The sequence below is a fragment of the Sebastes umbrosus genome, chromosome 12 (assembly GCF_015220745.1).
Source record: "Sebastes umbrosus isolate fSebUmb1 chromosome 12, fSebUmb1.pri, whole genome shotgun sequence".
In the NCBI taxonomy this organism is placed as follows: domain Eukaryota; kingdom Metazoa; phylum Chordata; class Actinopteri; order Perciformes; family Sebastidae; genus Sebastes; species Sebastes umbrosus.
This window is the reverse complement of record NC_051280.1, coordinates 17,787,542-17,807,471: the sequence shown is the minus strand read 5'-3', so window position 1 is coordinate 17,807,471 and position 19,930 is coordinate 17,787,542. Positions and strand designations below refer to the sequence as shown.

The following is a 19,930-nucleotide window of genomic DNA, read 5'->3' as shown; positions in this document are numbered from 1 at the left end:
GATGACCCGCTTTGTGGAATAGAAGGCTCTCTAGGAAATGGCTTTTTTACCTTATTCAGCAGAAAATAGCTTAACCATAGTGTCTAGCTCTATCGCTGCACTTTGCATTGAAGGCAGGTCATTGCCAAACTAATGTCTCCAGTTTATCTTACCAAGCAGCCTTCAAACTATAGACACCTCGTTGCTTCTTCATCATTTTCTTCGTCATTTATCTGTTTGTTGACCCAGTTCACACAAAAGCACTGATGGTGGAAAACACTCTACTTTCCGGCAGGTCATTGATAAGCAGACTCACTGCTCTCTGAAAGGGCCTACAGATTGGTTAATTATTAATGGGAGTATTAATTTTGCCATAAAGTTTTGGCAGAACTATGACCACTCTGACAACCAGATGAAACGGTCATCAGCTGCAGCTTCGGTTTCACACTTGACCTGAAAAACTCTGTCTATGCATTTGCATTGCTTGTGAGTACAGACTATAATTTAGCACATGTTCTTTTTTGTAATTTAGATTAAATAAAACACTGAAAATGTTTAAGAAAACAAACAAGAATACTGTCAAATCCCATTTTAAAAAATGCTTCAATGATTCCATATTAATGAGAGACGGCACTAAACATTTGGACATGAATTCGTCAAGGCTTTTTGCATCAACAGCAAGGCTCATGAGGCTTTAAGCTTTTCCTCTTCAGTCAGCCACATTTGTCTCTTGTGAAGCATTTTCTACCTTTTCGACATTACATACACACAGTAAAACTCACATCTTTCAACGTATCCTTAGCAGATAAACACAACATGAACGTCACACTAGGAAAAACCTACGTAAAATAAAATGCCTGTGCTTGCATGGGCTTGGTGCTTAAGACTAACTTCAATAGACTAAATAAACACGTACTGATCCCTGTAGAGCTCAGGTGAATTAAGGAGGGCATAGAGCTGTGTGGTTTCAGTCAGAGTATAAAATAGATATTTTTCCGTTGCGCGGCAGAGCAGAAGACATGCCACCGCTTAGTCAGGTTATCCCTGAAAACAGCAAGGCTGGAGGTAATACACGGACACCGTGTGGCTTTCTTATTACCTTCACGTTGCCCAGCAACAGGATTATGTGAGTGATAACTTTACCTGTGCTCTAAATGTCAAATTTGATCTTAATTAATTGGTCGGACTAATGTTTGTATCACTAAGTTCAAATGTAGAAGAATTCCATTTGGTGGCAATGCAAGCTTACAAATGTACTTCACACAGCGACACTCATACGAACCATGTGTTACATTACTGTACATCACTATAGTATAATTAGCATAATTCTATATCATTATGGGCTGAAGCAGCTCATACTACATCTCAACGATTTGATCTTGCACTTTAGTACATGTGACTCTCAATATAGTTCTTACCAGATAGATTTTACTTAAGCTCTCTTGGAAATCTAACTTGACATACAGTTCTGCCACTGTGCCGCAATGTCTTTTTCTGTAGAAGATCTAAGTTTATTCCTCTGATCATGGTTATCAGTTTTCCTTGTGTTTATTCCAAACACGTCACTGTTTATGCTCACAAAAATGTAACACGTGTCTCTTCCTGTAACCATAGGAAATTTCCTAGGAAAGAGCTACCCAACATTTGGTCGTTTGAATAGACAGTTATACGCATCTTTCTCATTTCTGCTGGTATTTATATCTGAGCTGACACTGGTTTTGTACAGGGCAGTATTTAAAGCCTATTAAAAGCCACAGAAAACAGGGCCACATCTCCTGGCCAGCAACCTATGGTGGCATTCAGATCAATGCTGTCTAGTGTTTTATGTGTCCCAGGGTGGATGATCCTTTGAAAGGGTTGGAGGGCTCAGATGAGACCGACTCACTGATCTTAAAGACCACACTGTCTGTACAAGGGAGCGTTTTGACTGTACATCAGAAGCACCTGCAGAGCCCTGCAGAGCTCAGGGGTTAAACCCTGCTATGTGCTCTGATATCACACCAGACAAAAGACTAGAAAGACACCTTTTTGAAGGAGGACTGATGAAGCATTGATTTGTCTCGCAAACAGTTTTGAACCGTGTGCATGGTTGCATATGTGTGTGTGAACATGCAAGTGTGCGCAAATGCACATGAATTAATGCATCTTTGTGTTGAAGAACCATGCCAGCGTTTTGCATATTTTGACTAATCTCATACAAATTATGTATACTTTACATATTGTTGACCATTTTCAAAATCAAAGTTTATATTTGGTTCCTGTTGTATAGGCAGCCACTGATTTCAGTTCATGTCAACATGGCATTAAAATGCTCTTGCAGAGACTTGAAACTTACTTGACAAAGGTGATTTGTCATAGGATTCTACCATATGTTTACTTAATCGTTTGTTTCCTAAATATTTAAAATATGCATACCTTGCAATGGACTGTTACTTCATTACTAACATGTGTTATCTTATTGTTATCTCTCAACAGATCAATCCGCATCCTCTTTTATTCTCTCCGGCGACACCCTTGTGAAAATGGGGTAATTGTGTTCTTTCATTATCCAATTACAACTTACCTGCAACAAGCCCAGGACAGCACTCGTCCTGATGTCGGAAGATTCAGACTCCAAGCCCTATCGCTTCTCGGTGCTGAAGGACCAGGATGGAGCCTCATGCGGCTCCATGCCAAGGGGGGCCTCAGGGTGCAGCTCCATGGCACAATTGCACCGGATGGGTGGCTACGGCCAAGGCGGGACCGACTTAGGCTTCACCTCAGAGGGCAGCGACAGCAGCGGTCAGGACCCTCCCGCCTCGCCGCACAAGCATCGCAAGAATGCCCGCGCCAGATCGCTCCCCGAGGAGGACGTGGAGATGAAGAGCAGCGGGTCCAGTGGGAGTGGAACCGAATCACACGGAAATGAAAGCCACGGCAACGAGAGTCATGGCAGCGAGAGCCACGGCCACGGGTCAATGGGCAGCTCCAACGGCACCAGTAAAGACTCGGCACTGCTGGAATCTTCTGAAAGCAACAAGAGGTCAGTGGTGGTTGTGGGAATGATGAAGCCATTGGTTGGCCTGTTTTTTTTTTCTGGCTTGCTTTCTGTGATTGTGAAGAGAAGAGGGAGAGAGAGGCCAGAGTGGAGAGCTACTGTTCTTGTTAGCAGGATGAAATGGGATGAAGGTTACTCTTTCAATGAAAGGCTTGTTTTGTGTTGTGTTGTGTAAGCTGAATACTGCCCTCGTTGTGGTCAAATAGCTGACACAATCATAAAGCACACTTAGAGCTGCAGTGGGTAGAAATGGAGCAAATATGATTTAAAAAAATATTTTTATAAATCTGTCACTATATCCTGACAGTAGCTGACCACATCCTACCAGTAACATTTAGATAAACCTGCCTAAATCACAAGCTGTTCATCTGGGTCAAATGAGGATGAACTTCATTCTACTTCACCACAATTAGGTCAACACTCCCTAAACCAGATCTCTTGCCACCTCACGTCACATACAGGTTCGGTTGGTTTTTCTTCTGGCAAGTTTTTGGCACATAAGGCTCTGGCAGATTATAATGGCCATTTTAGAGACAACAGAGTTAAACAGCTCCTTCCTCTCAGTCTGTAGCATAGACTGTCTATAAGAAGTGGATGTAGTCACCATGACGTCACCGATTGGTTTGTGGACTGCTGTTTTGAAGTCTCAAGTTTGGCATTTTGGATGTCATCATCTTGTTTTTTTGCAACCAGAAGTGACACCAGAGGGTGGAGCTAAGTACAACCAAACGCTGAATAAGACATTTTTAAGCAACCAAAATGTTAATATTAACTTGGGTTAAAGTTGTAAGACGAAAACACGGATAACTCCCAGACCGGACAACGCTGTGGTAGCGACCTGTCAATCGCAAGGTGCCACACCTTATAGCATCCCCTGCTTTATGGTCTCTTTTACTCTAAACGGGACCAACATTTACTAAATGAACATCATGCTGTATTAAAGAAGACTTGAAACTAGCAATTGAGACCATAAATTCATGTTTACAGTGTTTACTGAGGTAATAAATCAAGTGAGAAGTAGGCTAATTTTCTCATAGACTTCTATACAATCAGACTTCTTTTTGCAACCAGAGGAGTCGCCCCCTGCTGGCTATTAGAAAGAATGCAAGTTTAATACACTTCAGCATTGGCTTCACTCTCAGACTCAGATGTAGCTCACTGGTTAAACATGTGTCAGCCAGCTCTTTTTCTCTCAGTCTGTAGATGTACAGCATATGAGCTGTACTACAGAAGTGGGCTTGACGTGGGTTGAATCATGACGATAAAACATTTTCTAAATTCTGCTTGGATGTGACCACAGCGTGGCCACAAATAGGTTCACAGACACAATGCAGTCTGTTCACGAGATGACCAGAACGGGTCTCAAGCAGTGGAAAAAATACAATGACTGTTGCTTCCAGTAGGAAGACTCGATTGATGTCATCTGGGAGGATGAACACTCTGGCTTCCTCTCAATGCCAGATGGGTTGTGTCACGCTCTCCAACTCCTTGTTATTGCTATAGCAACGCAATGTTTGGCTCTTGTTTGTTAGGTACTGGGTGGAGCAAGCAGCTTTGCTCGGTCTCTCTCACGTCGCTCTACCTTTTGAATCCATATCTTTTTTCTTTTTTTTTAATCCAATCCCTCTTCCTGCTTGTACTGTACAAAGATCTCACACACACAGCAGCTCTCCCTCATCTGCTGACAGGATGAATTTAACTACTTCTTCAACTCTCACTTTGTTCCTCTATCTCAACCTAGCTTCAATTGATCTTCTAATCTTTTGTACCCATTTTTTGTAAACTACTCACTCAATTCCAAAAAGACTCTCTATCGCTCTCTATATTGATTTTTTTTTTTTACAATTTCCATCATTTTCCTCTACTTCTCTTTCTCACACAAAACAACTTGTTTAAAAGGCAAATTATACAGGTCACTAAATGAAAAACATAATATTTGACAGCCAAACGTTTTTCCAGTTTTACACTAAGACATTGACTATTTTTGATTCAGTTTCATTTCCGTTCATTAAGCCACCATATGGAGTTTTTGTTGAATTTGGCGGCTTCTGTTGACAAAAGCCAAAGATCCCGCTTCACCCATCTGTTCCCCTCAGCTGTACATTTGTATGAGGGAGAGAGAGAATAGTGGTTGCATTAGAACAATGTAGATGAATATACCTCTTAAAGAAACAGTCCCTCCATTTTTGTGTTTGATTGCCATCAAAGTCACATGAGAAAAACTATGTCAAACATATTTTCTTTGGAGTGGCCAAGTCACAGACTGGCCACACTTCACAATACAACTTGACAGAGCTTGGGTAGTTTCAAACTCTGACACAGTGGCAACAGATTCTGAACATTACATTGTACAGGTTTACCTTTATAAACCGATAACTGGGTGCATTTGCTAGAATTAGGTCCCATGGTTGTACTAGGAGAGGCTATTTGTGGATGTTGTGTCTATACTAAGTCATTTAAGCCTGTTATCTATAGCAACATGTTGTATCTGAAAGATGAGTCAGTGTCTCTAGAGAGCTGCTGATGTTAGTGTATATGTGCACTGATAAGCTTGTATGCGAATACAAGGCTACCAATGCCTGGCTAAGTTTGGAATCAAGAAACTATTTATTGGATTGAAACAGAGTACATTATACCCAGAAGAAGAAGTACTCAGATAGCAGTACTACAGTTTAAAAATACAAATATGTAAAAGTCTTGCTTTCAAAAGCTTACAAGCATCAAAATATACTTAAAGCTAGGGCTGTACGATTATGACCAAAATGATAATCACAATTATTTTGATCAATATTGAGATCACAATTATTTATCACGATTATTTATCACGATTGCTCATAATTTACACAAAATATTGTTAAAAACTTCATTTTACATGATTACTTTTGAACACATCATGATAGCGTTATAATTTAATATCGCCCAATACTCCTTTTAACTGAGCAGAGCTTGAACACACCATAATGTAACTCAATGGAACCTCTGTTAACAGAGCTCTTGGGCTCGATGCTGTCGGCAGATGAGATTCATCATCATCGTCATTATTTATTTAGTCTAAATTAATTCATAATTGTATAGTTATTCTATAGTCGTCACACAGAATGGAAAATCACTGGAGCTCCTCTTTGCCTCATTTGTATGCAGCTGATTCTCTGTGTTATTCATGTGTCTTCAATGCAATGAGGTTTCCACACAGCCTGTCAGTGGAAGGTTTCTAGTTAAACAAAGCCACCTTGCCCTGATCTTCACCTTGAGCAGAGAAACAGAGTAGAAACCAAAATAGTCTTCTGCCTCTTTGGGAACATGTTTCCACGACTCACAGATTTGCTTATGTTGCAAATTAGCCCACTAATACATATTAAGACTGTCCAGTCTAAAACCAGCTGCTGTATTCTGGTGCACTGAAAGCTATAATTGATAGAATTAGATACCTGCTACTTGTGCTTAAAGAGGCTATTTATAAAGGTGTTCTCTATTCTGAGGCAGGTAAGCGGATTATTCATAGTAACCTACAGAGTTGTAGCTCTCAGGTGAATCAGGATCGCAAAAAACGCTGTTAATAGTTTTAAGTTAAGCTTGTTGGCTAATACAGTGGACTACATATACATACACCTTCAGTTTGAATCCAACTTCGTTGAGTTACTACCACAGATACACAGTTCCTGGCGTGGACGTAAAATGGCTAAAACTATTGGTGGCTTTCTTTCTAGAGCCTTTGGATTGCTCCCTTTTGTTTTGGAAGCAAATACCAACAAATTCAGATGCTGCCCAGCCACCTGGTGCCTAGTATAGTGCGCAAGCTGAACAGATGCTGAGGTTAGTATTATATACTGAAATAATTTAAGACTGATAACATTGCCATAAAAAACGTCATACAAATTTAATTAAAAGAGTCATAGTATAGTATGTCGAAAAAAATGACTTAAAAATGTCAAAGTATGCCTTATTAACATTTTAAATATGTCATTAAAAAGTCATAGTATAGTATGTTGAAAAAAATGTCTTAAAAAATGTCGACATGTGCCATAAAAACATCATAAAAATGTCGTTAAATGCATCAATTGGGTGAACTTTAAGAACAAAATTAAGAGGCTAGATCTATGAAGAACTTTGTGCTCTTGTAAACAATGTTGTGCTCTAGCAGAGTGGAATGTAACTAAGTACATTTAGGCTACTTAAGTTCAATACTTTACAATACTTTACACGAGTATTTCCATTTTATATAACTTTATACTTCTACTCCACTAGGCTACATCTCAGAGGGAAATATTGTACTTTTAACTTGAATACATTTATTTGACAATATTAATATTATTATTCTGGCCATCCGCAATTTCTCTATTTTTTGCAGCTGTGAGAAGCTCTTTTATTTCCTTTGTGCATTGCAATGTGGGACAGTCCAACAACTAACTTTTTTTAGTATACATACTTTTTGTAACACCAGCATGAACACACTACATACTGTGAATCTGCTCGGCTTATGCAGTATGGAATTAAGACAAAGCTCTGGTTTTGACATTTCTCCATCATGATAAAGGTCTTTTAACAAAGACACCTCGTCCGTGTCCTCACCTCGGGTTACCCTGCCTCTCTGAGCACCTTGTTTCATAACACACATGTCCGCAGAGGTTGGCACACAGACTCACTACCATAACCTACTGTGATAAACTGTTTCTAAGTCTCACTTTCTAATACATGCTATTTGTAAGAGGCTATTTGTAAAAGTGTTCTCTATTCTTAGCCAGGTAAGCAGGTTATACATAGTAACCTGGGTTGTGCAACTGAGGGCTTTTAGTGTAATAATGCAGTGTTAAGCTTGTAGGTTAATGCATTGGATCACACACACACACAGACATACACACACAAACTCTCCATGCCTTCTCCATGAGTCTTACTTCATTTTGTCTCCACCACATACAGGTACAAAAACAGGCCGGAGAAAGAGAGTTAGGACTGAAATAAAGACGCCTATTTTGCATTTGTTAACCATATACTCAATGCCATTTGGTGGAACGAGTAATTCATGAATATTTTTTACTCCCAGGGGCACAGGAAGTCAAATGACTTAGGAAGCCCAGGGTCAGACAGGTGGCCTGACACGTGCAGAGATTGGAGATATTTCAGGGTGCCAAGAGAGCTGTTTTCAGCAGGCCCAGAATTTCTATCTGCGCCCCTGCTCCGAATTATATTTCGCCCCTTAATTCTTGCTGTGTTGCTGCTCTCCTGCTGTGTGTACCCTTTTGAGCTACAGATGCACTTAAGGTCAACGAGTTGAGACTAACCTCGGACTCAAGTGTGCTTTCTTTTGTAGCCTGGCTGCTAAATGAGAGCTGAAGCTGTGTCTGCACTGTTCCCCATTTACTTCCACAAAGGCAGAAACCGGCTTATCTTTTTTAGGCCCACTTTAACAGAACCCCATATTGTGAGATTGAGTACCTGTTTTATTTTTTATTATTAGGTAGCTTGAGCACCTTGTGCTTCAGAAATATCCCAAAATAATGCCAACATTTTGTACCCAATCAGTCTACTGTTTGATTACCGATATGTATTTATGTTACACCTCAATTTAGCGAGGGAGGAGTTAAATTAAAATTTAGGCTCAATCAGTCTCTCCCTCTCTGGTCTTGTGTCTCTTTGAGGTGATTGAAGTCATTAAGTCATTTTTTGGGGCTCTATTTTGTTGCAAAATGCTGAATTGTTCTTCTCTTCCCCACAGCTCGAACTCTCACAGTCCGTCTCCTCCCAGCAGCTCAAACGCCTTCAGTCTGCTGAGCTCAGAGCAAGACAACCCTTCAACCAGCGGCTGCAGGTTAGTGCACTGACCACTGCTGTAACACTGAAACCCCCCCCCCCCCCATTTTACATTATCTATGATTAATTGATTGATTTGGAGGGAATGTTTTACTTATTGCAATATCTGACTGTTCAACTTACAGTTCACAGGAGTCGGCCAAAGCCAAGACCCAGAAGGAGCTGCTTAAAACACTGAAAGAGCTGAAGCTTCTCCTGCCCGCTGAGAAGAGACACAATAGCAAGGCCTCCACGTTGAACACCCTCAAGTACGCACTCCGCTGCGTCAAACAAGTGGAAGGTAAAGTGCATTCATATCTCTCCGTCTATCTTGCTCCACCTCTACACAGTGATTTTTTTAGGGTCTCTTCCTATTTTTATTTTTTTGTTTTGTTTTGTTTAAGCTGTCTGTAGTTTCATAATTCCCTCCACATTCACGAATGTAGCTTTTATTTGTGCGACAAGAATGTCTTTTATTTTGTAATCAGGAAGCGTGGTAGCTGAATGAGATCCAAAATAGACTTAACTTTGCCCAGGAGGGAACGTTGTGTGAGCAGATCTATGGGTAATGGTCTGTAAAGACTTAATTCTACCCTGCCTAAATGTTTACAGATGGAAATGGGCGGGTAGTGGTTCAACAGATGACGCATTTAAGCATAGCAACGAGACATGTTTAATCATTAGAAAATGTCTGTGACATCAGTATGACTAGATCATCCTTGTTTCATCCTTGTTGTTTTCAGTAAAATATCAGTGTCCACATACCATCTATTCTGTATTTTATATTATGTTGTGACCAGACTTTAATAAAAATCATTATCTATGTGTTGCAGCCAATGAGGAGTATTACCAGCTGCTGATGACCAATGACAGTCAACCTTCAGGCCTGGATGTATCCTCTTATACGATAGAGGAGATAGACAGCATTACTTCTGAATACACCCTCAAAAACAACGTGAGTCACTGAATCATCTTTAAACTAATAGAAATATTTAAATTATTTTAGCTCTATATATATACTGGTGTGAAGATTGTGAACAAAAATACTTAAATTGATTTGGATTTTGTCTCCTCAACAGGACATTTTTGCAGTGGCGGTGTCTCTCATCACAGGAAGGATAGTCTATATTTCTGATCAGGCTGCCTCCATCCTCAACTGCAAAAGAGAAGTGTTCAAGAACAGAAAGTTTGTGGAGTTCCTGACGCCGCAGGATGTCAGTGTGTTCTACAGCTTCACGACACCGTACCGCCTGCCCTCCTGGAGCATGTGCACTGGAGCAGGTGGGTACATATATAACAGCTACGCGGTGTCTCAGTGTAATACTCAAGATAGATCATAGTAGTAGTTAAGGAAGATGACACTGTCACACTCTGAAAATGTATTGGAGATATAAATAGCTGTGAATGAGACCCCTGGATAGCGAGTCAGCCTGGTGACAAGTCAAGTGAAGCACATGCTGCCATCAACGTGGTGCATTAAGTTCAAGTTGACCTGACCTTCTTCTTTCATCAAACTGATGATGATTGCCCCGTTCAGTCAAGCTGGGTGGAACAAACTGAGCTGTCTCAGGTGCTAAAGCAACATCGGCCACTGAACTAGAAGTTCACAGAAGAACAAAAACTGCCCAAGGCCTTCTTTCTTTTCGGCAACTCAGAGAGGTCATTATATCTTCTCCCCAGATTGACTTGTTGGTCTATGACCTTAAATCTTTTCTACACATCAGAGCTGCACTTAATTTGTTGTGATTTGTCCAACATACGACTGGAAACATTTTGGCTCGCGCACCAACTTCCTTCCAGAGCCTGGACTCTGTTTAAATTCATTGCATTTAAGTGCAGCGCTGCGCTCCTCCCTGATGTTTTGTGGATGGATTTAATCTTCCATCACCTGCTGGAGCCAAGACCTCGATTTAGTATTCAGCCGGATCCTGTTGCTTTTGAATTAAAACATTTATTTTTTCCCGTTTCAGAGTCCTCGCCGCCTGACTGCATGCAGGAGAAGTCCTTCTTCTGTCGTATCAGGTGGGTGTGTGTTGGTTCAAACGTGACGTCAGGCCATCTGCTGCTCCTACCTGTTTGTAGTTTATATTCATACCGTCATTCCACTCTAGATGTTTTTCAATTAGTTTGTGACATCATGTCCTTATGAACTGTGATGCAGATGCTTTTTTCCAGGCCAGTGTTATACATATAGTCAGACGGACACAAATACACACCTTACTGTACTTGTTAGGACTTTCCATTGACGTAATTGTTCTTTCACTCCAAACCCTTCTTTGTATCAAACCTTCAATCTAATCCTGTAGCTAAACACTGCCCCCTTGTGTTCAATAACTTGAAATCTAAAATCCACACCTGGACAGAGATTATTTGTGAAAACTTGTAGTTTAATTGAACAAGTAATCCTTATTTTTATTTATCTTTTCTTCTAACTAATCTCTAGCAGTGGTAAGGAGTGTGAGGGCAATCTGCAGTACTATCCATTCCGCATGACGCCCTACCGGATGAAGGTCCAAGACACAGTACATGCTGACGACCAGTTCTGCTGCCTCCTGCTGGCTGAGAGAGTTCACTCTGGTTATGATGGTAAGAACAATGTTTAAAGGAGGTCCTCAGTCATTTTGACACTTTGTGAATTTGCTGTTGGAGTTCATATTTGTTTCGTACTGCTCAGTCACTATACTGTACTGTATATTGGACTAAACACATTTACAAAAATGGTCAAATTGTCGGTCGAGTAATTAAGATCTGGGACAAGTATTGTTAACCTGAAGTAGACGATATGTAGTCAAGCCAGTTTTGTTTATATATCCCCAAATCCTAAATCACAAGTTTTAATAATTAAAAATGTTTTTTCTTCCTTAAAGCACCCAGAAATCCAACAGACAAACGCATCTTCACCACCACGCACACTCCCAGCTGTGTGTTTCAGGATGTGGATGAGAGGTTAGTCATTGCGGGATGTTTGCACACAAATCACCCAACTATCAGAGGAGAACAGGATTGGTGCTGTCGCTTGCCAACTAACATAGCGATGTGTTTTGTGTGCATCAGAGCGGTTCCTCTCCTCGGGTACCTCCCCCAGGACCTGATTGGCACATCAATCCTCCTCCACCTTCATCCCAATGACCGACCGATTATGTTGGCTATTCACAAAAAGAGTGAGTTCACAGAATTAAACAGATTTCCGAATTTCTTAAATCTGTCCCAATCACAATCTGACTATGATATTTTTGGCTTTCTCTGCAGTTCTTCAATTCGCAGGACAACCATTTGACCACTCGTCCATCCGGTTCCGTGTGCGAAACGGAGAATACATCATTCTTGACACCAGCTGGTCCAGCTTCGTCAACCCCTGGAGCCGCAAAGTCTCCTTCGTTATCGGAAGACATAAAGTGCGCATGTGAGTATTACTGTCTTGCTGATATACGGTCTGACATAGTGAATGTCAATAAGCCAGTCTTTGAATAGATATGAATTTCACAGTGTTTCATTCATGAACCAGTATCTGTTGGACACATCTTGATCTGCTGATGTGCTTTTTGATAACCAGGGGCCCCGTGAATGAAGACGTTTTTGTGGCCCCGGTCTCAACCGTCCGTGAGATGAAAACCATGGACTCTGACATCCAGGAGATTACTGAGCAGATCCATCGGCTCCTGCTGCAGGTGAGAGAGGATAAGGATGTATAGAAATCAAGCACACCTAGTATTGATTGTAGAAGAAGGGGTAGTTTATTTAAGCCATTATAAATCATAGAAGCTAGCAGCGATGCAGATGCAAATGCTAATGCTGTGTACAGCTGAGGGATTAGAGCAACATCTTATATCCAAAAAAAAAAACAAATCAAATTTAAAAAGCACAACACAACAGGATGAAAAATGTAAAAACACCTTTCTTCCCTCTCTATATCTGTGATCAGCCGGTCCATAACAGCAGCTCCAGTGGCTACAGCAGTCTGAACAGAAATGACCACCTTGTGGGCATGAGCTCGTCTAGCGAGAGCCTCAACGACAGCGGGAGCAAGACCCGACAAGAGGAGGAGGAGGAAGTGAACGGCAAAGCCAGACCGGTGAGTAAAACCCAAATACAGTTTAGTACAGTGTGTTCCAGCCCATGTAGTCCTGCTACAGGATGATATGGCAAGGAAAGATACTGGGTTGTTGAACTTATACACAATAACTGACCATGACATGATTATTCAGCATTATTCAGACGATAAATCATCATATTGAATTATCGCCCAGCCCTATAACCAAGTTGAGTTTCAATTTATTCTATTATATTGCTGTATTTTTGGATTGAAATATCTTAGTAAAATGTCCTACCAACATATTATATATTACAAATTACACATATATCAGATGACTCTTGAGTCTTTTGTCTCTATTTTTACAGCGAACTTTTCAGGAAATCTGTAAAGGAATACATCTTCAGAAGAGCCAGGAGCAGCAGACAACCAAACCAGACATCAAGAAAAGCAATGGCAGTAAGTCCAGCTGACAATTACCTGCATATTTGTGTGTAAATAGTTGAGATAGTGTGTCTGAGACAGTAATAAAGACCTCATCCTGTAGTAGCCCCTAACTCCTGGCATTTCTCCAGTAGAGTCCGTACAGAAGAGCTCAGCGGTGGTGCGGCCCAAAGACTCAGCCGCTCCCCTCCACTTGAAGGAGACCGGTGCCACTATGGAGGAGAGTCGGTCCTCTTCCCAGGAGGAGACAGCCTTAAATGATCAGACCGTCTACTCCTACCAGCAGATCAGCTGTCTGGACAGTGTTGTCAGGTAAGGAGATGAACACGATTTTGAGGAATGGTAGCCTTGATCCTGTGTAAGATGCATTTTGTACCCAGCCTTGTACATTTAACACGAGAACTGCCATGGGTCGCTGTATACCTAAAACCACTAACGGGGAAAATAAACCTGCTATTAGAATGCATTGATTTTCAAGGTAAAAGGAACAAGGTACAAGGTTAATGTTTTTATAATTCTACAATACAGTATGTATAACAAAATGATATCGTTGTTGTCCCTTTATGCTACTCACAACAGCACTTATAGGTATAAATTGCCATTTATTTTTTTTAAATCTGGCTTTATCTTGACAATTTTTACCATTAGGGGGCGCTACATAACACATTTTTAGGAAAATCACAGACTTTGGGGACTTGTGAAACAAAGTTACATACAATTGAAAAACACCCGCGGGTAAATTTTACTGATTATAACCTTGGTGTTGTTGTGTTTCCTGTAGGTACTTGGAGAGCTGTAATGTTCCCATCCCAATGAAGAGGAAGTGCCAGTCTTCCTCTAACACCACGTCCTCTAACTCCGATGAGGACAAACCGAAGGGACCTAACAGCATGCAGGTGTCTGAAGGTATGTGTCACCACTCCAGTTCCTACCAAGGAAAGACAGCAAACACTGTCACCTTATCAAACAAAGCTACGGCCTTTCCTTTAAACTTCTCTCTCAGCCTCTACAATGCCAGTCAGTATCACTTGTTCTCTGTTCTCTTTGGCAGAACCAGCCTTGTTGAGGAATCAGTCTGCTCTCTCCGCTTTGGATGCTCGAGACAAAAAGTCCAGTGACGCGACCACAGCGGTAGTGGGCACCTCGCTGCCCTTACCTGTACCTAACAAACCAGAAAGTGTGGCGTCCATAAGCAGCCAGTGTAGCTACAGTAGCATCATAGTGCATGTTGGGGACAAGAAACCTCAACCACAGTCAGGTACAGTGCCGTGAGAAAGTGTTTGCTTTCAACCTGATTTCCTCTATTGTTGCATATTTATCACACAAAGATATCAGATCTTCAGACAAAATGTATTATTAGACAGTTAACATACTGTAACATAGTTTATCATTTAATTCAAATAAGAAACAAAGTTATCAAACGGCGAAACATAATTAGCAGCAATAACTGCATTAAGTGTTACATATTTTCAAACTCTCCTCTGCGTCAATTTTCAGCTCAGACACAGTTGTATATTTTCAATCATCAGCTACTTTTTGAAGATCTGAAGCTACTCAGTGTGACACATATGCAAACACAGAAGAAATCAGGAAAGGGGCAAATGGTTTTTCACAGCACTGTAAATCCAACTTTACTCCTGTATGTGTCCGCGCTTCTTTCTCTATGTGTATGTTTGTGTTGTCAGTGGATGCTTGAGCAGCTTGTGTCTCAAACACAGAAAAAAGCAACTGTGTCAAATGTTTCGTTCTTCTCAATGTGCACAAAACGTTTGCAGGGTTATTGGGTCGCGTCTCAAATAACTGCAATGGTGGTGATAAGATTTTTCTTCAGTTTAATCTAAAAACTTAAAGAATGCGCGGTATATCAGTTGCAATCAGTTGCTAAAGGAAAGTCAAAAAGCATGATATGTCCTCTTTAATGCAAAATACAGTGTTAACTGGAATAGTGATGAAGATGGACACAATTGGCAAAACCGATAATAAAAGAAGAAGCCGCTGGTTCAATGGCTACTCTGATATAAAGCGTATATAAACAGTAATTCACCACCTTGGAATATACTGTATAATGTTTTGCTGTTTCACAACTTTGAACCTCACTGCATTATTTAACATTTTTTGAAAATGATAAAAATCAATAACGATTTTTCCCATTTTTAAGGCGTTGTATTCAATGTTGTCCGTTAATGTGCCAATTCAAGCCTGCTTTTGTCGTTGTCACTGCCAGTGCTAAACAGCTGTGTTGCATAAAACTCCACCTCTCATTGCTTTAGAGCGTGTTAAAGTCCTTTCCCACTGTCACCCTCTGACATACAGAGATCAAAGAGGATGTCCAAGGAACAGGACAGACGGTGAAATCCAGCCAGAGCCTCTGGCCTCGGGCTCCTCTTTCTGTTGTTTCACCTCACAGTCAGCAGAGGGAGTCCTATAAAAAACTGGGGTTGACCAAGCAGGTTTTGGCCGCCCATACGCAGAAGGAGGAGCAGACCTTTCTGTATCACTTCAGGGAACATCGAGGACTCGCGGAGCTCAAAGAAAACTGCTCTCAGTACCTGGAGTGCCCGAGAGAGCAGATCGCCAACGATGGTACCTATGACCACCACACTGACATACCAAAAGCATTTAAAGGATAATGACAGTTTATTACAACTTGGGTGTTTTTTTGTAGTTTCTATCTATAATAATTAATTTTTTTATCCTCTCTAACCTCTAGCTGTACCTGCTGCTCGACTCTCCAAGCGGGGTGGACCGTGTGCAGAGCCCGCGGCGCGGCAAGGCACACGGAATAAGAAGACCAAGTCAAAGCGAGCGAAGAAGATGGAGTCGTCGGACAGCACAGTGTCCCATCACAGACTACATCTGCGGCCTCCTCTCCTAACCCACGGCCTTAACCCGACCTCTTGGTCACGCTCTGACACCTCACAGTCAGCATTTCCCATGGCTTACCCCTCCGTGATGCCAGGCTACCCCCTCCAGGTTTACCCCGGAGCCAGCTCCATGGATCCCCGTACAGACGCCACTCTACAAGGCTTTGGAGACAATCAGGGCACTCAGGCCCCTGCCTGTCCCCCACCTATCCATGCTGCTCCCTACACCATCCCCATGGTCACCCCCATGGTCACCCCCATGGTCACCCCAATGGTCACCCCCATGATCACCCCCATGGTCACCCCCATTGTGGCTCTAATGCTGCCCATGCCCTACCCTCCAATGGCCCCCGGACTGCCACCTCCACAGCAAATGTACCACGCAGCCACTGGTGGCTTCCCCACCCAACTACAGCCTTTTGGTCAGGCTGCCTTTCCAGACCAGGGCTCCTTCACAGCTCCACCTTCCTTCAGTGTCCAGAACCAGTTCAACACAGAAAACCACTTAGCTGTTCAAGCGGGCTACCAGACCCCGTCGTTCTACTTCCCTCCATCCTCGGAAACCTCAAAGGCGCCCGTGGTGGAGGGTCAGTCTCGCTCCTCTACGCCGCAGTCTGGAGGAGGTGGAGGCCCGGGGTCCCCACCCCTGTTCCAGTCTCGCTGCAGCTCACCCCTCAACCTGCTGGAGCTGGAGCTGTCTGTGGACCGGCAGGACAGCACCGTGCTCTCCTCTGGAGGACAAGGGAATAACACTGTTGAAAGGGAGAAAGGAGCAAGTGACAGCCAGGCCAAGGAGAGGGAGCTGAATCAGGTAAACAAACCTCTTTTTGTTTGCTTTCCTCTTCCTTTCCTAAAATGTTAATGCTTCGCTGAACTTTATCATTGTGGGTAAATTGCCAATGTCACAGTGATTCCTCCACATCATTCACAGTATTAACGTGCAGCACTTTTTTGCTATTGTATTGCTATGCCATGTGTAAAGTCAAGTCAGTCTAGACTGAAAGTTTAGATGAAATGTGGCCCAGGGTTTTAACACATGATGTTATTATCCCTCACACCCTTTAGCCGTCTCTCAGTCTCCTTGGTGCACCTGGACCGTTGTATTGCGAGGGCTCGCCCAGTGTCTGTGAGCGTTTGTCTTGGGATAAAGTGTGCTCTAGGCTGAGGGCTTGCAGCAAAGAGGTAAGCAAATCATCAGAAAACCTCCACACTTCTCCAATCCCATTCCTCCCTGATTCTATATGTCAACTATGACTGTAACAGTTTCTCTTTTTTTCATTCAATGATTAGCTTTTTTAACATTGCAATGTTATTGTCTATCCAGTAAAACCTATTGCCAAGAGTGACATGAATTTTAAGCATGAGACTTTAAAAAGACATAATCTGACCTCATGAAAACAAGTGATGTATTGAGTTACCTAAAATGTCTACAGAGTTACACCGAAAACATATTATAGTACACAGTACTGTGTGTATGACTGCACATACATACACTCTTTGATTTTGCATGCCAGAACCAAACCAAGGCTTGAACCATACATTAACATTAGCAACCAACCAGTGTTATCATCAAAAGAACAACTTATTGTTTTATCTGTATTGTATTATACTGAAATGTGACCAGGACCACAAAAAAAATCATCTTTTGTTAAACATGAATGCAATCATGTTTTCACAAACTCTTAAATTGGTTGTACATGCTCTTATTTAATGATTTGCCAAACTTTAAATCAAATGCAGACTGATCAGAATCACTGTCGTGTTTCTAACTATGCTCAGCCTTATTGTGTAGCTATTGTAATCACATGGTATTGTGTACCGGGTGATTGGTGAGATGGACAATTGTCCATGCTCACTGCAGTAATATACTCCCAGTTTAGTCTAAAAATGCAGAGGCGGGATGCAACACATCCAATGATGCTGCACCTGCCTGTATCACAAAGATGCAGGAGATGGAGGAAGTACTACAGCCTGCTGGCCAAAAGCTTTGAAGTCCAGCTCCTCTTTAATAGTATCGCTTCAATGTTTTTGTTTTTGCAGGCGAGTTCACGTGGCGACGGGAACACCAGCGACGCAAACTCTTTGTCCAGCGACATGCTGGACATTATTCTCCACGAGGACTCCTGCTCAGGCACCGGCTCAGCCACCTCGGGGTCCATTGGCTCAGGGTCCAACGGCTGTGTAACTTCAGCCAGCGGTACTTCCAACAGCGAGACGTCCAACAGTGGGACGTCTAAAAGCAGGATATCAGCCAGCGGGACTTCCGGCAGTGGAACAGGTTGGGACTTAAGTTTCAATCTTATAGATATGATGAGAGAGTATACATACAACCCCACTTCAAAAAGTCAGAACTAACCCTTTCAGTTATTTCCAAACTTAGCACAGCTAACTTTGACTCAGATAGTGCTGGCATTCACATTATAAATAACCTTATTGATTAGCTTACTTTGGTAACCTCCTTCACTACTTTTTTCAACAGCAACCACTGGCACATGATTTTTGCCCTTTAATGATACTGTCTTTTTGTAGTAAAAGTCTTTGTTTCAAAAGTATTAATACTGTGCTCTTTGGATGTTTTTCAGGAAGCAACAACAGTAGCAATTACTTTGGTAGCGTGGACTCGTCTCAGAACAGCCAGAAGGTCAAAGGTCACTTGAGCGGCAGTGAGGCAAGGCCCGTGGAGATGGACCAGAGCGAACACTTCATCAAGTAAGTACTGCATGACCCGCTGTGGCTGCTCACTGCGAACGCAGATGACAAGGTCGTGATGACCTATCAGCTGCCCTCGCGGTGGGTGGGAGGACAGGAGCGTAGCCAGTGAGGAGTTGGATAATGGCCCTTTAGCAACTACTGTTTGATTTAGTTTATCAACCCTCTGTTTGTTATGGAAGGATAAGGGTAAAACTTGCATCCAGACGGAGGAACCCTCCTCTTTTCCTCATTAATAGACAAGTTTCCTGTTTATAGACACAGGAAGATGTGTGTGCAGCCAGGAGACACAAAACATCAGAAAGGTGTTATGATAGCTTATCTGTGGACATTGTCTGCATTTAGAAATACATAACTTGTTGGAGGACCAATAACTCTTCCTATCAGCCTACTAGGCATACAGATTCTCACCAACAGCCCCAAACTGTCTGACGGCCTACTGTCGGCTTGGTGTGTCAGGGCCTATAGAGGCCTCGGGGGACATTGGTATTGGGCCATTGAAACAAGAATCAGCAACTGGAAGCATGATTGTTGCAGGGACAGTTTTTGACCACTAGAGGGCCCCCTTACCTTTACACAGTCAGTAGGTGAGAGGAGCCTGACACTGGATTAGACTGTGAACTTGATTGTAGATGGTTATCAAAGGTTTCAGTGACTTTAATAGCTCGAGATAATGACAGAAAATCAATGCATTGTTGTTTACACAGTTAGTGATTCTCCAACATTAAGAATACATCGTCCAACCCGCTCATTTGCAAACCCCAGCCTCATAAAGTTTTTGTCAGATCCGACTGTTGGGTGGAGTATTGAATGTGGCGTGTTTGTGTGTTTGCTGTGTCCGCAGTGACATCCAGAGAGTGCTCAGAGAGGACCGAGAGAAGCTGAGGCTGCTGCAGAAGAACCAGCCGTGCTTTTCAGAGGAGCAGAAGAAGGAGCTGATGCAGGTCCACCCCTGGATTAAGAGGGGAGGTCTGCCCAGGGCGATAGACATCAAGGTAGAGGGACCTTTTTTAATAAATTTCATTTGAGTTTGGCTTATAATAATATGTGGAAAATCAGGGTTTTAGTTGAGATGGTTTT

At 42.1% G+C, this 19,930-nt stretch overlaps 1 protein-coding gene across 1 annotated transcript in view; it reads left to right on the top strand.

The window, feature by feature from the left end:
- per2 (period circadian clock 2) overlaps positions 1–19,930 on the top strand; it is a 28,439-nt gene that overhangs the window by 6,351 nt on the left and 2,158 nt on the right. The window contains 22 exon segments of the mRNA XM_037788153.1: positions 2,455–3,001; positions 8,730–8,822; positions 8,950–9,104; positions 9,637–9,758; positions 9,883–10,084; positions 10,774–10,825; positions 11,247–11,389; positions 11,671–11,749; positions 11,858–11,964; positions 12,053–12,206; positions 12,357–12,471; positions 12,726–12,875; positions 13,202–13,292; positions 13,412–13,589; positions 14,059–14,183; positions 14,329–14,535; positions 15,591–15,860; positions 15,988–16,952; positions 17,207–17,323; positions 18,182–18,419; positions 18,724–18,850; positions 19,695–19,845. Coding sequence (XP_037644081.1) covers positions 2,574–3,001; positions 8,730–8,822; positions 8,950–9,104; positions 9,637–9,758; positions 9,883–10,084; positions 10,774–10,825; positions 11,247–11,389; positions 11,671–11,749; positions 11,858–11,964; positions 12,053–12,206; positions 12,357–12,471; positions 12,726–12,875; positions 13,202–13,292; positions 13,412–13,589; positions 14,059–14,183; positions 14,329–14,535; positions 15,591–15,860; positions 15,988–16,952; positions 17,207–17,323; positions 18,182–18,419; positions 18,724–18,850; positions 19,695–19,845 — 4,269 coding nt within the window. The 5' untranslated portion in view covers positions 2,455–2,573.